The sequence below is a fragment of the Argiope bruennichi genome, chromosome 1 (assembly GCF_947563725.1).
Source record: "Argiope bruennichi chromosome 1, qqArgBrue1.1, whole genome shotgun sequence".
Classification (NCBI taxonomy): domain Eukaryota; kingdom Metazoa; phylum Arthropoda; class Arachnida; order Araneae; family Araneidae; genus Argiope; species Argiope bruennichi.
Window position 1 is genome coordinate 108,607,143 of NC_079151.1, and position 20,338 is coordinate 108,627,480.

The 20,338-nt window shown below is 30.4% G+C and overlaps 1 protein-coding gene and 1 long non-coding RNA gene across 5 annotated transcripts in view; both read left to right on the top strand.

The window, feature by feature from the left end:
* The window catches only part of LOC129966259 (putative sodium-dependent multivitamin transporter), a 58,732-nt gene extending 54,851 nt beyond the window's left edge, over positions 1–3,881 (top strand). For all 4 annotated transcript variants that reach the window (XM_056080698.1, XM_056080676.1, XM_056080690.1 and 1 more), the window contains 2 exons: positions 303–415; positions 3,114–3,881. In XM_056080698.1, coding sequence (XP_055936673.1) covers positions 303–415; positions 3,114–3,200 — 200 coding nt within the window. In that variant the 3' untranslated portion in view covers positions 3,201–3,881. The remainder of the gene's footprint in view (positions 1–302; positions 416–3,113) is intronic.
* Positions 3,882–10,000: 6,119 nt separating this feature from the next.
* On the top strand, positions 10,001–16,036 carry LOC129979331 (uncharacterized). The gene is made up of 3 exons (XR_008785228.1): positions 10,001–10,132; positions 12,566–12,724; positions 15,755–16,036. It is a non-coding gene; the product is annotated as an uncharacterized LOC129979331 (long non-coding RNA).
* The last annotated feature ends 4,302 nt before the right edge of the window (positions 16,037–20,338 follow it).

The window sequence follows — 20,338 nt, forward strand, 5'->3', positions numbered from 1 at the left end:
TATGTTCTCATTAGATAGTAAGTCTTTTAAACTTCTTGCATTTAAACGGAGTTTAGCAATTATGTTCATATGAAACTAAAATAATGAAAATGCATTAATTAATTTAAAGCATATTATTTTTCTCGCTAATTTTAATATTTAAAAGAAAATCTATTTACGTATAATAGATATGCTTGTTGGAATTAATTGAACTTCAATATTTCTTAAAGTATTTGCTGCTTTTGAGGAATATATATCAAAGAAAATGTTTATACTTATCCTCTTCTTGAAAAGGCAATGATTCATCCATTGTTTACTTTTAGGTTTTTGTATAGATGTACCTGATATCAAGCCACAGACTATGAGTCCGTTTGTGAGAAATCTTTATTTCAAATCAGACAATGCATCAGAAGGAACAAAAGCTATTTGCCCCGAAGTGAGTATTTCTGAATGTTCTATTTAACTAATTTATAATAGTCAGCTCAAATGTCCCCCTGCAGATTCCACCTCCCCATCTATGCAGTGGCTGGTATAGCTATTGCATATCTAAAACCAATTATTTCTGATACCACTCCAGACGATACCTGAATATGTTTATGAAAAGTTAAGTGCTTTGACTTAACATGGAAAATATTATTTATTCCTTCACTCTAGACCGTCTTGGAATGAACAATGGGGTGGTTGGCGAATGTAATGGAATGGAAGATGCATGTAATGCGGCTTTGGATTTAGGTTACTTCAAGAAGATGTTCAGTAGAGTGAAGTGTTATCTATAGAGTGAAATGGGTTGTTGTCCTTTCTGAATGGGTGGGCTAAAAAAATAGAATGATTTGGATTATCATCCTACCACCTGGATTGACCATTTAGCTTAAATTGTGAGTTTCATTTGTCTATCATAGATAAGTCTTGGGTAACAAAACTATAAGCACTGCTTATACTGAAATAGTCTTATAGGAGGTAATATATTCTATATATTCCAACAATCTCCCTATATATGAGCCTTGTCTAAAGTCTAGACGCATACATAGGTTTATAGGAGATAATATGATCTATATATTCCCAACAATCTCCCTATATATGAATCTTGTCTAAAGTCTAGACGCATACATAGACTTATAGGAGATAATATGATCTATATATTCCCAACAATCTCCCTATATATGATTTGTCTAAAGTCTAGACGCATACATAGACTTTTGGAAAAAAATTGTTAATGGGAATGAGGGATAAACAATGACTTACTATCATATTATTTTTTCTCGTGCTCATTGTTAGACTGTTGTCTTGAGATAAAATTTTCTGGGATCATTTTGTTTCCTATTATACAACAGACAGTTGTCTTTAAGTAAACATGCCAAATACAGTAAAGAATTTCCTTTCCTTGAAATTTCCTCTCGCCATATCTATAAGGAACAGATTCATCGCTAATAAAAGAAAAGAAGATATAGATAACTCTTAAACTGTGAAAAGAAGTCATAGCATATCATCGAATGTGGAGAAGATACATTCCATTGGGTTTCTGGGGATATTTGAGATTTCGTGAAGCTAACAAAATAAATCTATCCGAGAAGTTGAAATATTTATTCCACATATATATCTAAAATATTATACTTTCACTATATTGCAAGAAAACGCTATTAGAGAGAATTTTAGCATAAATCAGGCTGTTGTCCTGCTAATCAAAAGTTATTTTTTTAGAAATTATCTTAAAAAGTTTTATAATTTATTGAAGTTACTTTTTATTATTAATTAGTAAAACTATGATGATTAAAATATTTGATTAAAACGCAGTATATTAAAAAAATACATTTAGGAATTGGTTCTGGATACTATCTCTTAGTTAATGTGTTAATTCTGGCTGAAATTATAGCTGGATTAAAATATAGTAGTTTTAATCCTGCATAAATTACTGAGCTAAGAATTAGTACTATTCGTATTCTTTCATATAAACATTTTGTAAAAATGACTTTAGCTTACTACGAAATTTTTTCGCAAAATTTACTATAAATCTTTATCTGATATTACTTATATGATTTTAAAAACAACATAAATTTCATATTTACGGCACTTTCAAATATAAGAGAATTGTGTTAAATTACAAAAACAAAATGTCTGTGGCATATTTGAATGTAACAGAAAATTAGTTCGATCAAAGTTAAGAAAATTCCCTACCCCCTCACAAACCGCGATGACTGCTCATGTTCTTAAGAGGTTGATATTCAAATAGAGACCAATTTTTTCAAAGGAAGACGAATTTCGCGGTGACACCAATGGGTACTTACGTATTAACGCCAAAGCAGCTACAGATTTGGCGGTTTTTACGCTAATGCGCCAATAAAGAGCTTAATCTGTAGCTGAGGTGGCGTTGAATTTTGAAAGTGTTAAATTTTGAAAGTGATTGGCGGCACTTAAAAACCGCCAAATCTGTAGCTGCGGGGGCGTTAATACGTAAGTACCATACCAATGCTTCTCGGGCATCCACCGCAAAGTCACTGAGTGTGAGTTTGTGGCTTTTTAGTGTCCATATAGTTAAAATGATTAAATAGAATTTTATGTATGCAATTAAAATACGAAATACCATGTAAAATTCATAGAATGGTGTTAAATGAATCTGGTAAAAATTATATAGTTAAGGAGATAACTCATATCAATTGAAACTAAAAGATATTGTCGTGAATTCTAAAGAACTATAGAGGTATTTTTTGAGTTAGAAGTCCGCCATTTTGGAATTTTGTTTTAATTATAAGAAAATGAACAAAAAATCATTTGTGCATGAAAAAATTCGCTCTGAATGTATAAAGCAAATTCCAAATCCAACAGAAGAAACATTTTTAAAATATTCTTAAAACTATTATTCGATTAAATACATAACAGTTAAAGAAATGCGCAAAAATGTCTTATTTCATATAGAGATATTTTTATTCCACCCGATAATATTTTTCCAAAAGAAAACTATTTTCTTTCTATTAGTTTTTCTATGTTAAATTTTTTATCAGTTCTCAAAATCCGTTAAACAATTAGAAAATCAATTACATGTTTATCCAGTTATGTAGCGTAGATAAAGCAGAAAATTCTCTTTTGAAATTCCAAAACTCTGAATCAATCTAAATTTATTTATTTATTTATTTTTGCAGGTTGAAATGAGTGAAAAAAAAGGAAATGAAAATCACACAGGTTCTGCGAACAATTGTCATACGAACATTGCTATGACGGAATCTTGATAACGAAAAAAATAGCTAATCGAATTTGTGTATCATACTCATGTTCAACAGCATATGGAATCTCAGTTTTCTATATAAAGATAAAAGTCCCAAACATAAAAGAAAATGTGCGAAACATTATTGCTGAATGCGTTGGTCAGTGAACTTTCATTTGTGTAGTCTACAGCATTGTGAAATCACAATCATTATGAAGATGTGAACTTTGCGCTAAATCAACCTCAGTTGGTATTGGCTGCAATTTTAGAACGTGACTCTGAAATGCTGTTATACAGTTCTACGTGTGGAATGTAAATGTATTTCTTTTTTAGATGTATGCATGATTTAAAAATATTGTGAAATATCTTTTAATAGGCTTTATATACCATCAAAACTTTAAAAATATTGGTTCTTAAACGATCTCCGAGTCGAAAATAAAAACTAGAATATAGGTTAACGTCCAACGAGTTCCTCTATTTATATGACATTTCTCATACATTTCTCATGTTAAATCAATTGTAATTCAATTGTAAACCAATTATTAATTGTATTCTATTGTATCTTTGTTACTTTCGTTAAAAAATCCATATGGAACTCTTAAATCTTTAAAATAATTATAACCAGCATATGTCAATCATTAGTTGGATTCTAAAGTAAAAATGTATCCATTTTCTGTTTATTTTTGACTTTATTGACTTTAGGAAATGAAAGGATTAAAAAACATCATTATTTCTTGCTAGATATTTTAAATATTTTAATAAAAATCTATAAGAAAAATTTCTTTTAAATTAGTTTTTTTTTTCCATTTTTCAATAATTTAAAAAAAGAATAAAAAACTAATTTTTAAAATAAATTATTTATTTAAAAAATTAATAAAGTATTTTTATTTTTTAAATTAAATACTAAAATAATAATTAACGAAAACAATTTTGTGTAATTTATCTTTTCTTCAAATTTATCTTCAATTTGATTTTTGAACATAAGTTAAAAGAATTATACTATAATCAGTGTATAATCAGTTATACTTTAATCATTAAATTCATTTCAGATAAGCTTATAGATAGATTTTATTTATGCAATTGTAATTTTTATGTATGAACAACATCAAAAATGTCATTGTTTTTCATGTTTTTATTTGGAAATCTTTAAAAATAAATTATTTTATTTCATATTAATCATAAATCTAAATGAAAATATTATGAAGTTTATAACCGCTGCAAATTAGAAAATGAATACACCTAAACCTCATATTTTTAAGCTTTAATTCAGAAACTCATTTAAATAATCATTTACTGTTAAGAACAACTTCAAAAATTCAACATTTAAGTTTTTCATGTAATTTTCTAATTTGATAGGTAGAAAAGAGAACAGAACAGACTTACTTATAAGAAACATACACTTTACAATAGAAGAGTAATAGGTTTGTTAAAGATGAATAATTTACATGAACAGCAAAGACTTTGCGTATAAGTATTCTTTACACTTTTTTGATAAACAATATTCAAATCTAATTAATATCTAAAACTATGTGGACAAAACGTGTTTATTCTGCAAAATAATAAGAATCTAGGCTTTTAATAGTGAAATAAGTTAAAATTAGCATTTTATAATTTATATCTTTACTACATTTGTTTCAAATATTTTTACTTATAAATGTTATAAGTTATATTGCTTCCTATATTAAAAATTTCAAGTTTATGACCTTAGAAGAAATATAATTTCTTGCATGTAGACTTTTAAAGAAGTTTCTAGGTACCAGTTTTAAAAAACTACGATAGATTATCTATTTAATGCAAAACATGAGTTTTTAATGACTATGTCTGTTCTCATTTTTAAATTGTTTTATTTTACTTTTATATTTTGTAGATATTGTGTACTTTTATACAAATGTAGAAAAACGTTTTTCAATATGTTATAATTGTAAAGAGCAAATATATCACTATATTTAGCTCAATAAATTTCTTTTACGTTATATGTTGATGTCATTGTTTTTTATTCAAAAGAAATTTAATGAAGAAATGAGAAAATACTAACTTTGCTAATAATTTGGATTACATTCAAGTACATCATTTAAAGACTTTAATGTTTTTTTTTGTCTGTGGATTTTTCTCCAACTTTAAATCCACCGTTCAGATTTTATTATTATTACTTTATATCATTGATGAACCTTTTTCAGCGATTTAATGCATTTATCTATGGTATGAAGATAATAATAAAGATCACGTATCTTTTATAAGGAGTTAGCCCAAATTTTTGTTGGAAATTTTAATCTCAAATCCTTTGAAAAATATCAAAACTAAACCTATGAAAAGACTCAAAGAAAGGGTCTATGACTCAAAGAAAGTGTTGTAATCTTTAAAAAATGTGTCTTAAAGACTTTGAAGAAACTCTGCTTTCCAAATCTAATATTTTTTTTTTTTGAGTCTAAAACACACAAAACGCTTTAATTAGAGAAATGAAATTTAGTATGTGTCTTTATTTCATTGTTGTTTGGTTGATTGAGTGAAATCCATTTAAAAGCAATTTGTCTGCTTGTCTATTCAATTGCAAATGCACAATAATTGAAAAACACAAAAAGATGGGCTAATAAAACGTGGCATAAAATTTAGAACATTTAGTACATAAAATCTCCCCTCAAAATCGAATGCCAACTGCATCAAAAAGGTGATCGTCTGTCGTTCTGTACATTTGCATGCATGTTAACACTATAACTCAAAAACGTAGTGTGTGACTAAGTTGGGAATGAATTTTTTGAAAAATGTTCAAAAATAATTACATTTTTGAATATTTACATAAAAAAGATTGAAAAAGCTTCTATGAAACCTGAAATATATCAATTAAGTGGCAAAAGTTTTTTTTTAATTGGAAAAAAGGGCTATTTTTGGCTAAAAAGAAATTAAAAAACTAAAATATTCTAGTTTAGAGGTTTATCAAATGATTTGTTTAAAATTTTGCAGATAGCTTAAGACATGTATTATATAGTTCCAGAACTAAAAAATAGGCTGTATTTCTATTTATTCTTTAAATATTGGAGCTCGACTGATAAATAATACAAAATGTTCATTTTTTTTCTCTTTCTGAAGCACTAAAAATATGTCTTTAATGAATAGATTATGTATTCTCTAGTTCAGGAACTGCAGAACATGTTCAGAAACTTACACCAAATTTGAATGAAGAATATACATAAGACTTTAATTTAGATTTTAAGGTTTTTCGTAAGAAATTTTACCCATGATTAAAATTTGAAAAAATAGCGTATGAAGATATAACATTGTATTAAAAAATAAAAAAAATCATAAATTCGCAAAAAATCTATATTTTAACGCAGTCCCCTACTTTAAATAAATGAAATTCGATATATAATCTAATAAAATGTGTAACGATATATAATCTAATAAAATGTATAACGATATATAATCTAATAAAATGTATAACGATATATAATCTAATAAAATGTGTAACGATATATAATCTAATAATGTAAATTAAGTGGTTTCGAAATTTGCCCATATCAACAATTTTGTTATTAGATTATATATCGAATTTCATTTATTTAAAGTACAGGACTGCGTTAAAAAAATCTTTTTTTTTCAGACAGCTTATAACTGCTCGAAACTCCGATTTAAACGTCCGATATCTCTTTATTAATGCAATATAATATACTCATTCATATTTCAGTCTCAACGAAGTGAAGATTTATGATCAGTTACACTAAATTATTTGTTTGGCCATTTATTAATGCAATATAATATACTCATTCATATTTCAGTCTCAACGAAGTGAAGATTTATGATCAGTTACACTAAATTATTTGTTTGGCCATATGAACTGTATTATTCCATAATGATCTTATGGAGCATAGTGTTTTCAGAAATTTATATATGACGGAAATTAAGCAAAGCAGTTTTTAAAAAAAACTGAGAAAAAATTTCTCAAACATCGCAGAAAAAATGCCAGTAAATTTATCGTAAAAGGTATTTAGAATAATGATTTCAAGAAAGAATAAATCAATCTACAATAATAATGAATGTAAATGCTTGTGTGTGTGTGTGTGTGTGTGTGTGTGTGTGTGTGTGTGTGTGTGTGTGTGTGTGTGTGTGTGTGTGTGTGTGTGTGTGTGTGTGTGTGTGTGTGTGTGTGTGTGTGTGTGTGTGTGTGTGTGTGTGTGTTAGAAGTTAATGCTGCGTTTACATTTAGATTTGTTACCTACAAATGCAAAGTGCTTTTCGATTCTGTTCTAACCAGTGATTAACTTTATGTCCTTCTTATTCTTTTCAGTCCCAATAAAGGACACTTCAGAATAAGAATAGACGACTCTCTTTTCTCTATTCGATAAAATAATGGTGTTAATTTAATCCCACACCACACTGGTGAAAGATACTACCTCTGTATGAAGGGCTGTCAAAAATTATTGACTTAATATTTTAAAAAGAGGGAAATAAAATATTTATGAAGCAGAAAATTTGCAAACTTTTTTATTCATTTAAAGAAAAAAAACTAACTTTAAATTTCCTAAGTGTCCGTTATTAAGTGAAATAATATAAATTTTAATTATACATTTTATTTATAGAATTATAATTAATCGATGAATAATAGGCTTGATAATGAAAAAAAGGAAAAGAAACTGAAATAAAATTTTTTAGTTAAAAGCAAAAGGAATGCATTATTATCAAGAAGAATTCTAGACTCATTTATTTAGCATATTTACTCTATATTTATTTAAAATGCAAATTTCCAAAAGTCATAATACTTGAAATTTTGAAACTATTCTAATCTCTCAAAATTCTTCAAACTTAAAAAAAAAGTACTTTTTAAATCTAAAAACAATTTCTTAGTTGAATAGCCATAAAATTAGAATAAAGCAATTATTCTAAATTGACATATTTATTACTCGTACGATAAGGAGTAAGTGACCAATCGAACTCGTATATTTGATTAACTCAACTCCTAATCCAAATCCAGAATGTTAAGCTACTTTCAAGAGAAATAGAAATACTAGATTATCTCCTATCATTATCATGGACAATAAAGCGCAAGGAAAAGTAGAATCTTGCTCTGCCGCTCCCGAAAGTTTCCTTTGAGCGATTTATCTCCTTTATTTAGCTAGAGAGGTTTTATAAAGGTTCAAGATAATCGAAGGTCAATATATCAAAAGCACTTTCATTTACGAAGATAACTCGTCTTTCTGCATTAACTCTTTTGAAATAAGTGGCACTTTCTCTAAAAATAACAATTTGTCATTAGTTAAAACCTTGAAGATGGCTTCTATACTATGATACCGAGATTGTGTTGCGATTTTTTATTTTATCTAGAGAGCTAAACACCGAACTAGCATTTAGCAAATATCAGACTTAACGCATAATCTTATAATACAAAAGTTCAAAAATCGAATCCGTGAATTTCGGCGTATGTGAGTCTGCACAACAGCATCCATATCAGAATTGGTGATTGTTCTAAGAGTTTGAACACTCAATCATCATTTCGTTAGAACTTAGCGTTTAAATTCTCATAATTCCAAAGCTTCAATCAAAAATAACCCTAAAAAATTTATTTATCTAAATTTGAAGACATTAAACCAAATCGGTTGTGCAAATTATAAGCGTCAATGAAAAAACTAACTCTGAGTTCTGCTAATTAATTATGCCTTTCCTTGTCTCCAAGACATCATTTCTAGTCATTAATCCCCTCATTTATATTAATAGGAGGAAGCAATGGAAACGAGAATCTGTGGATATTGCATTTCCGAGGATAGAGCCCGCGACGTTGGGGCCGTAGCCGAGTAACATAACCACTAGACAAAAGCGATGGCCCCTGTCTTAAGGCTATTAACTGGCTTATGAAGCTAGCCCCACAAATCTAAATATTTTCTTTTATCCCACCAACTTGAAATTCTTGAAATGATCGCATGAAGTCCGTGGGTTCTTTTAAAGAGATGATGCATGACCATTTAGATCATCTTATTGCACCTGTTGATTTTATAATATTCGATTTTTTTTGTCAATGCTTTAAAACAAACAGTATTATAAAAATCAGTATCATTGCTGGACTGAGCAATCGTTATAGTATCATTTATTGACGCGCCAGAATATATTAAAGATATATCTTACTATACAAAAATAAAAAAGCCAGAGGAGAAATGAGAGAGAAAGGAATAAACCAGTTTGAATTGTTTGGTTATAGTAGTTGATTAGCAAACTTTTCAAAATCTTTTTAAAATTTTCCAAACATTCAGAAATTACTTCTGATGAGCTACGAAATGGATTGTTATATTTTCACATAATACTAAAGCTGCTTCAAGACTCTTGGGGTTTAATATAATTTAATTAGATTATTATAGTTCAGGTAGATTAACATCTCCTCATGAATGTGATTAATGAACTTTATTATGTTCAATGACCAACTTCAAATGTAAATTTATGTCGCTGAAACTAGCTGGTACTGTAAGATTAATTTAGAGTTGGAACTCTTCAAATAGATAAATGACGGCTGATTCTAGACAAGCCTCGATATTTTGGCCACGGACATTTTATTGATATTGCAAGCCTTACATGCACCATGCCTGTATGCAGTACAGATAATCAGTGAAATCGTGTCCAGAATCAGCGATCTTCTATTCTCGGAGCATGGCTTCACTGACAGAGAAGGACGGATAGGACTTCACTCACCATGCCATCAAGGCGTCGAAACAAATATTGAAGAACTAGTTTATGCAAATGACTCCAAATAATAAGCAAGAGAAAAGATCGAGTAGGATCGTTTTGATTGGTTAGAAGATAATCTAGATACTTTAAAAGAGATTGATCGTTGCTTGGTTTTTACCCTTTTGTGGTGCTGTTTCTTATTATACGTGCGGGAATGATTCTTTTTTCTGCAGAGTTGGCCGTTTGTTGCCGGCTATGTTATATGCTTGTGGCTGTTATCATAAGACTTGATGGCTGACTGCCTTCCCATTTACGGTAAGTAATTTTTTATGTTGCAAGTTTTAATTTTAAAATGCATGCTTTGAAATGTAAGCGCAACGAATCTTTAATTCTGTGAATGACTGTAATTTCCTACCGTTTCCAATCGTATTCATGTGTTAACATTCGCATTAGCTGATACTTTAAAAATATCTAGAACTCGTCTTGATACAGTTCTCGTATTGAACATGAATAAGTGAAGCCTAATTTTACGAATACAGAAATAAATTCCTATCGGTAAATTTAATGACTATACGCAATAAAGTACATGTAAGCAATTGTTATAATAAAATGCATCACTGCTGTTAAGCACCGTAACAACTCTTCTAGGCAGAAGTGAAATAATATTTGCTTAATTGAGAAACAGAAGCCAAAGCAAATGGGCATAACTCCGAGGATATCTCGCGAAATTGTAGAATTTTTGGAAATTTCACTATTAAATCTTTTTAAAAAACTCTTTACTTCAAAATCAATAGAAGCGAGTTTCCAGAGGAAATAAATTGCATTCAGGATATTACTAGATCATTAAAATCCTCTAACCGCCCTATCGGAATCGATAACTGAGGATTACTTTTATTTCATTTTTTACTAATGTTTATGACTTCAAATTCCTTTCCAACTATTAAATATTGAAATGGACATACAGTCGCGGAAATGGGAACCATCTAATTCTACGGTGAACGCCAGAATAAGATGATAGTATTCGAAAGGAATCAACGTACGCTTTAAATTTAAAGCCTCTTAAGGAATCGCATATACATAGCAGTTAAAACAAAATTTGCAATGGCTTCACCCACTTTTCCAAAATTATATCAAAGATTCCTTCCACAAATCAAATTTTATTAGTATAAGTCTGATTTTCGAAGTTGAGTCAACAAATTTTTGACCTTCTAATGTTAAAACTTTGAATCTTTAATAATATGAATATTTATTGACCTTGACTTTTTTTCATGGAAATCTGGGGTATTCTACACATCCTGCACACATTTATCATTAAAAAGTAACTTTTAATTTGGAAAAAAATTTAATTGGAGTTTAAAAATTTTTAAATAGCAACACGGTTGAATTTAGACATAAATCGGTCAAGACCGCAAAGGTCAAAAATACATAAAAGAATACAAAAGTTTCATCAGCGGGAAAAAATGAGAAATATTAAATCTATATTCATTGCCATAATTAATACTCTTTGCTTTAAAATGGGACATACTCTTTTCTTGTGCCAAGTTAACCTTTATTCATCGGCTGATATGTTGCAAAATATGAAATTATTACGAAATGGAAATTTTATTTCTTAATACTTTATAGGATTGCATTTATTCGTGAATAAATTAACTATTTTTATACGCGCTCATAAAATTGTGTTCATTTAGTAGTAATGATAAAAACGATAGATGGTACTTACAAAATACAAGAATGAAGCCCAAAAAGGATAAGTTGGTTAATTTCATAAGCAATTTTTGCTCTGCTTCTATGGATGAGCTATTAATTTTGACAGCGCAGACTTGTTTCTTTAAACAAACGTATATTCATCTTCCCTCGTACAAAGAGAAAGAAAACTACACATTTTGATGCTTTCAGCGTAATGACAATCTAGGTTCAAATAAAATTTAAGCAAGTCTTTCGGTGTTCTCCAATGCTTCGCACAAAAGAATCTAACCTCATCCTGAAATCTTTATTGTAAATATTTTATGCATGAAGTATCCAGCGACTTTAATATGTAGATTGAAAGTTTAAGTATTTTTAAAGTATCGCAAATGCTATCGCCTCTGTCCAGAGAATTTAAACATTGCACTTCTAAATTTGGAAACAATCGTTAAAAGAAAATGCTAAATATTTCTCGATATAATCATGGTATATTAAGCAAAATGTATATTCTGGATTATTTCCCTGTCCGAAATTGATTCGTGGCATAAGTACAGCCATAGAAAGTTTGCATCATTTTAAATATGTATACAGACTCCTATGAATATTTTAGGCACATAATTTTTTAGCATATATTGTTATCTTGAAAAATGATAATTTTTAGTTTTCGTATATTGTCTGCAGCGGAATAAAGGCGAGCGGCACCTTTTCCCGCGACTGTACAAGTATTAGTTTATATTGACATGTCTTGCAACACAAACTGTAATTTTTCAAGATCTATAAATGTTGTAGACGTCAGTCGTAAAACGCTGATTAAAAAATAGTTTAATAACTGTTAAATCATTATTCTGTATATTAGAATATCCTATATATACAACAAAAATATGACTGTACTTGCACTTTAATCTTTTGTCTTCTGAAAAGTAATTGGATGCATAATTCAATAAATACAAATGTGCATGTTAATGCTTTCAGAAGAAATTTCAATGGTATAAGCAATTTTTATTAATTGTCAGTACAACTATTAATAGAGTAGAAAATCTCACACATAGTCTTTAAATCTTTCAGATACTTCGAAACGTTGTTTCAAGCTGATCCTACGTAGATGACAAAGCATCAGCCAGATGCCATTCTGCCCCATTCCTAATCGGATATTGCCGAATTATGGAACTGAATGTCGTACTCCCTGCAATGTCCAACCAGAAACTACTAGGATTTCCTCCTAAGGTGAGAAACTGAACAAATGCCTTTATTCCTTAACATTAAAAGGAATTTTTCTCGGGATTTAATGAACTGAATACTTCAAAGATATCTTGCGTATTCTGAGGTGAATTCCTTAATGACTAGGAAATGTAAAGTCGCTTGATAACCATCTTGAAATGTCTCTTGATGTTCACTTTCATGGGTCACCGGAAATGACTTATATTCTCAAACTTTCTCGCTGAGATTTGAGTTTAGGTAACTGCATAGTTTATTTTTGAAAATGAAGGAAATTTTATTTCAATGTTTAAAAGAATAATATATTTAGGCAAATTTGATTACACCAAGTCCCCGAATGGTTAAAATGATCCTAAAAATTGAAGGGTTTGAATATTCTATGGAAGTGTATATTTTTTCAGAATAATTCTTCAGCATCTCTTCTCTGGCTTGAGTGGCCTTTGCTATTCAGTTCAGATTAAATTAGTGCAGTAAGCAAATAAAATTGGCTAGCAAAGTATTTAAATCCTCGCTCCGAAAGGGTAAACTGAGAACTTTTGTGCAAGAAATTTAATTGCTTTTCAATCCTAATGTTTAATCTAAACAAATGTCCATTTAACTTGTTAGTAAATAGAAATAGAAAAAGAATCTTGCTAAATGCAATGTATGGAAGGAAAGGAACCTACAACAGAATTTTAGTTTTGTACTCCTCGACATTGTTCTTTAAGTTTCTGCTACTAAAATTCCAATCTCGAATTCAGGCGAGCTCTTGGTCGTAACTATTTGCCTCTAGAAATCTTTTACATCCTATATTAATGTAGAGAATTCTATCATAAATATGTGATTATCTAATCGCATCTTTCATAAGTTGTCCGAATTGAAATCATTGCTAAAAAGTAACTGTAGATGAGTGGCATCTTCATCTTTATAATATATCCTCTCGAGTACTCTCAAGGCCGCGGTGGCCTGGTGGTAATGTCTCGGCTTGTGAACCATAGGGTTTCAGGTTCGAGACCCGATTCTTCCGAAGAACCGTCGTGTGAGGGGTGGGGTGGGGGTCTGTTGCACGTTAAATCCGTCATTCCAAACGTCCTCCCGCTGGTGTGGTGTGGAGAGGGGGGTGCCATCTCGGGTGTCGTCTTCGTCATCTGACCACGGTTCAAAATTACGAGGTCCGTCCCAAAATAGCCCTAGTGTTGCTTTACAACGGGACGTTAATATAACTAAGCAACTCTTGAGTATTCTTGGGCGAATTGCAAGTTGCATAATTTTGCAGATCTGACTTGATTCCGATAGGTTTAACTCGATATTTAGGACAAATCGGATGAATAAAGTCTTAATAATATACATGGTATTAAGACAGATAAACACTTAGAATGTGCAATTGGTGAATACTAATTTTGTTAGTTAATATTATAAATGGAACAAAATTCAAATTTGAGTGGCTCATGCTTTGGCTTGAATAGACCATTAATGAGAAACGTGACGTTCGAGTAGATCTAGATTTGTTGGAATTCGTTAATAAGCAGTCCTAGATAAATATAAGGCAACCAATGAGAAAATACGATCTAGCGTTTTCTCCAACTTTAAATGAAATACTTGGCCAAATTGTCTTTTGTATCCAAAACATCGCGTGACTTCAAGGGGTGCAGGTTTCTTAACGGAATTCAATCACGGTAATCAAACTTAATAAAAATACTATATAATGCAAAAAAAGCGAATTTCAGTGAATTTCAGAATTCTCTTATTCTGACGATTGCATCGTTAAAACAGGCTAAAATATCTTAACCGGATAAAAGTTGGAATTTAACTATTACGTAGTTATGAACAAATTATCTCGATGCAACTGATCAAATACTAGTCTTTACATGAAAATTGTCGGGCCGGTTTACATTAATGGGGATTTGCGTAAAAATTTCATGGAAGGAAACTTCGCGTGTAAACTAAGATTTTTGTAACAATTCTATATTTATTGTAAACTATTCAAGTTAATTTCTCTTTATATAACAATACAAAATATAAGTGGCCGAACCAAGAAATAAAGGAATCGACTGCAGAAATTTGCGTATGACGATTTCGCGTAATTTGTGAAAATCATTTCTTTAAAATTGGCCGTACAAGTGCAAACTTGTATCGTATTTTGGATTGTAGATTTGTTTCAGTATGAAAAAGAACTCTAATTTTTAAGTCCATAATGATATTGCAGTGCCCTTTTAAAATAAAACGTAAACTTAATTACAATTTCACGAGCTCTATAAAAATAGGTATATTATATACACTAGAGGGCCTTGACAAAACGTTCTTGTCAAGCTTCAATATATACATATCTTTATTGCAAAACATCAGATTTCTGATGCATTTAACACTATGAAATTGCTCTCTAAAACTCGAGTTCCTTAAATCGAGTTTTAGGATAGATTTAAAACTATGCTATATTTGAATTTTTACGCATTAACTATAAATAACACTATTTTCCGTCGATCTATCCAGGAAATAAACTCACTGGAATGTTTACTCGTGAATCTAATTTGTTATGTGCAAAAGTTTTAACCCATCAAAAAAAAAATCCTAGTATTTTTACTTTGTAAATTAGAATCAATATTGGTTGTCTAGTAGAGGCAATCCTCCTACGTATTCAAGTTCTATGAACTTTTCTAGTGGATTAATTTATTCTGTACTTAGTTTAACGCAAAAAGACAAATGTGTAAATAGCAAAGTTCATTCACTCGCTGGCGTTTGAGTTTTAAGCTCTCAATTTTCACTGGAACGACGCAAAATTATATCAAAACAAAGATCAAACGTAAAAAAAACTTGGCTCTAAGCTCTTCGTATTTTTAACCTAATAAACTGTTGGGGGTAAAGCAAACCGTCCATACGATTTACCTGGTATCGATTACTACAAGATGCTTAATTAAATTATTAGAAACCTTACTAAACCTGAATCCATTTCCGATTCTTGCTCGCATTGTCATTTTATATATAGCTTGCAGTAGTTTGACCATATTTGAAGATAGCTCATTACAATCGGTTATATTAATAATCAAATACTTTTTCCTTCAGAACTCGAAGTAAACGTCAATATCTGAGAATGAAGAGTCCTGAACTCCAAGTTGGCATTAATCTCGATCGATGAATGGTGCATCTTGCCAATTCTTCAACCTTCTGAAATAGATAACTAGTCTGCTGGATGGTAAAACTTCAAATGCTGATGTCCCTTTTTATAAGCTAGGAATGAATTTGGAAGCAATTATAGCACAGTAACTTGCTTATTTCGCATACTTGAATAATCATGAATGTCTTTAATGCTGTTTTATCTATAGAATCGTTCTTTCTCAAGATGTTTTTTACTTAAGGTTAATAAATGGTCCTATACCATTATACAGGGAACTTCAATGTATTTAGTAACAGCCTTCTCAAATTAGTTAAAAGTAAATCTTAATCTTGTGTAAGCCTTTAATTTTCAGTCATTTCGAATGAAACGGACAAGCCTACACGAGTTAAAGGCTAGAGCATTCACAGCTTAGGTATGCATCAGCGATATGTCGGTCTATATCGAAACTAAATCTTCGACGGTCTTCTGTGAACTGTGTAGTAAACCTTGGAATAAAATATCCTTCAAGTCAACAGCCGACTCGCTGCTTGAAAATTCCATTACATTCAAAACTTGGTCAAATACCTACTCGATGAGTCTTTATTTCAGTTGTACTAAAAACGTCTTACTCGCTTAGAATATTAACCCTAAATACTTAAGGTTACCTCCGATGGGGATACAGGGCAACTTTCGCGTTCTGAATAAGTCATGCAAATAGCAAATTAATAATTGAACCACTTTAAATCTTAATACCGGATTATTCAAAAACAAGTTTAGTAATTAAATTTCTACATAAGTTTAGAAAACTTGCAGATAACTTCATTTTTAAAGTTATCTACGTTTGTTACAAGTTAAATGGTTTTTATGATATTCAGAGTAGAGCAAGTTATCCCCCTTTAGGTTTAATTCTAAGTCATTATAAAACCAATCTTATGAAATTAGTCTTTGTTACTAAGAATAGCTTAATGCTCTTAAACTAATTAAATAGAAAATGCGTTTCAAATTTGCCGCTGGTCAATTCATTCGCATTGAAAACTTCCAGATAAATTACCAAATGTAAATTTAACGACAACTTACTGGATTTGTCGGGACATATTAAATCTTGTCACTTGTATTTCAAATTAATAAATTAGTAGAGCATCAAGAGCTTTCTAGCAAGTCGGTTTGTTTTTAAATTTGCAAGTATAGGTGTCTCGTTATAATTTCGATGAATTCCTTGAATTTGATTACCCAAGTCTAGATTATCGACAATTGCAGATGCTGATGTTAAAGTAGAAATTACACGTAACTGGTTCGTTACGAATATTTTGAAACTATTAGACGAGGCTCGAGGTGTAGGTAGGTGGGGATGGAGGTAGCACGTCAAATAGATTGTTCCCTGTTTACTTTCCGTTTAGGCTGTTTGGGACCGGCGGTCTAAACGGAAAGTAACGGTCCCCAGGGAACTTCTACTTAACGTGCTAATAACGTATTTTGTAGGTAGCTCTTTAAAAATGGAGCGAGTGACAGAAATGGCGCGTTAGGAGCGATTGTAATAGTTTTAAACTATTTAACACTAGTAGGTCGGGGGTGAAAAATTTGAACTTGTGACGTGCAATTTCTACTTCAACTATTGGTATGGAATTGAAAACTAGGGCCGATGATAGACTCAAACGCTTAACGTTAACATATGTCGCTAATAAATGTCGATAGAAATTTTAAAGACAAAAAACGTAATTCAGACTTCAATAAGAAATTTACGAATAGTATGGCAAAATTAAAAATATCTTTATCGAATATAAACATTCTTAAATACCAAGTACAGGAATTTTGCCTCATGTGAGTAGCATTGCAGACGTTTACTTATTAAAATACTTGATCCCTAATAAATTAAATGTTAGTTTTGTCAATAAATCGATTCTTTGAACATATTAAATTATAAATTTCCTGAAAAGTTAAATCTTCCCTAATAGTCTCGAAAACTACGAGAAGGAAATGAGATTTAAAACTCTATCTATTAAGTTACTCTAATGTAGTTTAAATTTTTGGTTAAGTTCGGGGGCGGTCTAAATTCAACCATTTTAAACTCGATAAATCGAATTGTAATCCAAAGAAAGCACTACAAAACTATTTTTATCCATCATTTAGTTCACGGTAGTGTCGTTAATTCAAAGGATTTTTCAAACTTTTCTGAAATCCAGCACAATTATGTAACTGGAAAAATCATGAACTTGAATTTCGAATGGCCTCTGTAAAACTCGCTTAATTCGTGCACTAATCGATAGTAACTAGACTATTAACTTGCCGTCAACAAGTTTTAAGTTGGTTGTCCGTTTCATTTCAATCTAAAGTTCCAATTAAACCACCATTTAATTAGAAACGCAAGTTTTGGTAATGTCTAAATAAAATTATTCAGTTTTAATAAGTAAATTATATAGTGCGTTCTCGTAACTTTTTTAAAGTGGAATAAGTTGCTCAAAATTTGCGTCTTTTGCATGTATATGCATATCGATATCTATAGTCCAAGCTTTACCCAGCCGGGATTTAAGAAATGCAAATTTCAGAACGTTCTGCTTTTATTGAAGTTCCCTTGTCAGTTTTAAACTTCAACTGTAATATTTCTATTATAGGCTTGACTAACTTGAAAATCCGTAAATATTAAATATTGCCTGCTTAATGTTTTGAATCGTCTTATTTTTAGACTATATTGTTCTATCCATGGCCGGCTGTTTTTAAGTGTTAACTTTATTATTGTATGTTTCAAATCAGCTGGAAGCATAGCTACGAGCTATGTAACTATGTAGAGTAACTATTGTAATAGCTCATGTAACTGAAGTACTCTATGAATTATAATTGTATGTTTAAATTAGTGTTCATTAATTTCCAGGCTGGACGGTGTATGGATTAGATTCTATAAGGAATCTTTAAAATTTAATCTTGAATATTTTAATCATTATTCAATTGATTTCAATAACATTGTGAAAGTTTTTATATAGAAGTGTAAATTTGAGTTTGAGCTATGTTTCTAAATCTTAAATATGACGGAAGCTGAATTATATTAAAATTTTCCTAGACTAAAATTCTATCGTGAGGAATTAAACAGTTTTGGAAAACCTGCAATCTCGTTTAATAGTAGAGGTAAAATCGCTAAAATGCCGCAATGTTTTATTTTAAATGTTCACGAGTAGGGAAGGTTCGACAAGAGGCTTTGAATTCTAATATACAATCCATCAATGAGAATGCGGAAATACTTGTTCAAACTTCGGAACTATTAAAGGTAGAATTGGAAATAGAAACATTAAGTCCACTATGAATCAAAATTGCCAGACAATGTTGAGTTGATTTAAATTCAACTGGAGCAATTTTTTAGCGTTATCAACTTTGTCTAATACTATTAATCGCTAATATTCTTAACGTATCAAGGTTTAAATATTGCATTAAATAAAACCAATGTCGTTAGTCAAGAGTTTCCTTTAAATAAGATTTTTATCCCTTGTGCTTAATCCAAAATGCAAAATTTAGCGTCGCTTATTACAAGAATCTAAATTTTTATCTAGTGGTCTAGTATAATTGCCCCGATGAATACATGCTTAAGACGTATAACTTCATAATATAATAAACCTTAAGTTGTTTCCTAATTATCCGCTCAGGATCGGCGTTTTTAAAATGTTTCCTATTTAAGATTACGAACCAGACAAGTCCATCATACTCTTATTCTAGTCTAACTTGTATAATATGAATATCTGAACTTTTCTTCTTAAATATTTCTATTTAACTTCTGTCCTATGACTAGTTTTAAGCAACAGAACGGCCCCTTTAGCTGAAGGCGACCTATAATTTCGCCGGCAAGTTTATAGCCCACCTTCTGCTTTTAAAAAACCACTGAAACATTTTGATCTTGATGCCTGGCCAACATCGGATCAAAAAGTTTCCGACAAAACAAATGGAATCGGCAAGTTTCAGGATCCTGCAGTATTTCAACTATAAAATGTTAAATTTAATTTCGAAATAAAATTTTAATTTTAAATGTAATTTTATTGCACTTATTTTAGTTTATTGAAACCATTACTTCAATCCATGTTTAGGCAAAATTTTAATTCGTGCTATTCTGTAATTTAACGTTTATGTAGAAATTTTAGTAACTGTCTTTCTGTGACGGTACTTGTCTGGTTAATATTAACGAGATAGAGCCTTTAATGACCTATGCGTTTTTTCGTATCATACTGCAGCTGTTCTAATTCTGTAGGTTGAGTTCGGTAAGTAAGTTATCTAATGCCCTGAATCTGTTCTCTACTAGCGACGGCTTTGTTCCAAACATTTCCTAAATTAAGCTTCTCGAATCTTAAACTGTCGTAGATTATTGCGAGATGTATTTAAATTTGTAAGGTAATGAATTATTGCAACAGCTAGAAAAACTTGCAAATTGTAAAATCCAATTTAAATGTTATGCCATCTTAAAAACCGTAACTGCTTCAAATCAACTTCGTGTCACGAAGCATAAATTTTGATACTTCCAAAAGTATAAAGCACTTGGATCCTCGATAGGAGCTTCGATTTTCAACAATTTAGACTTA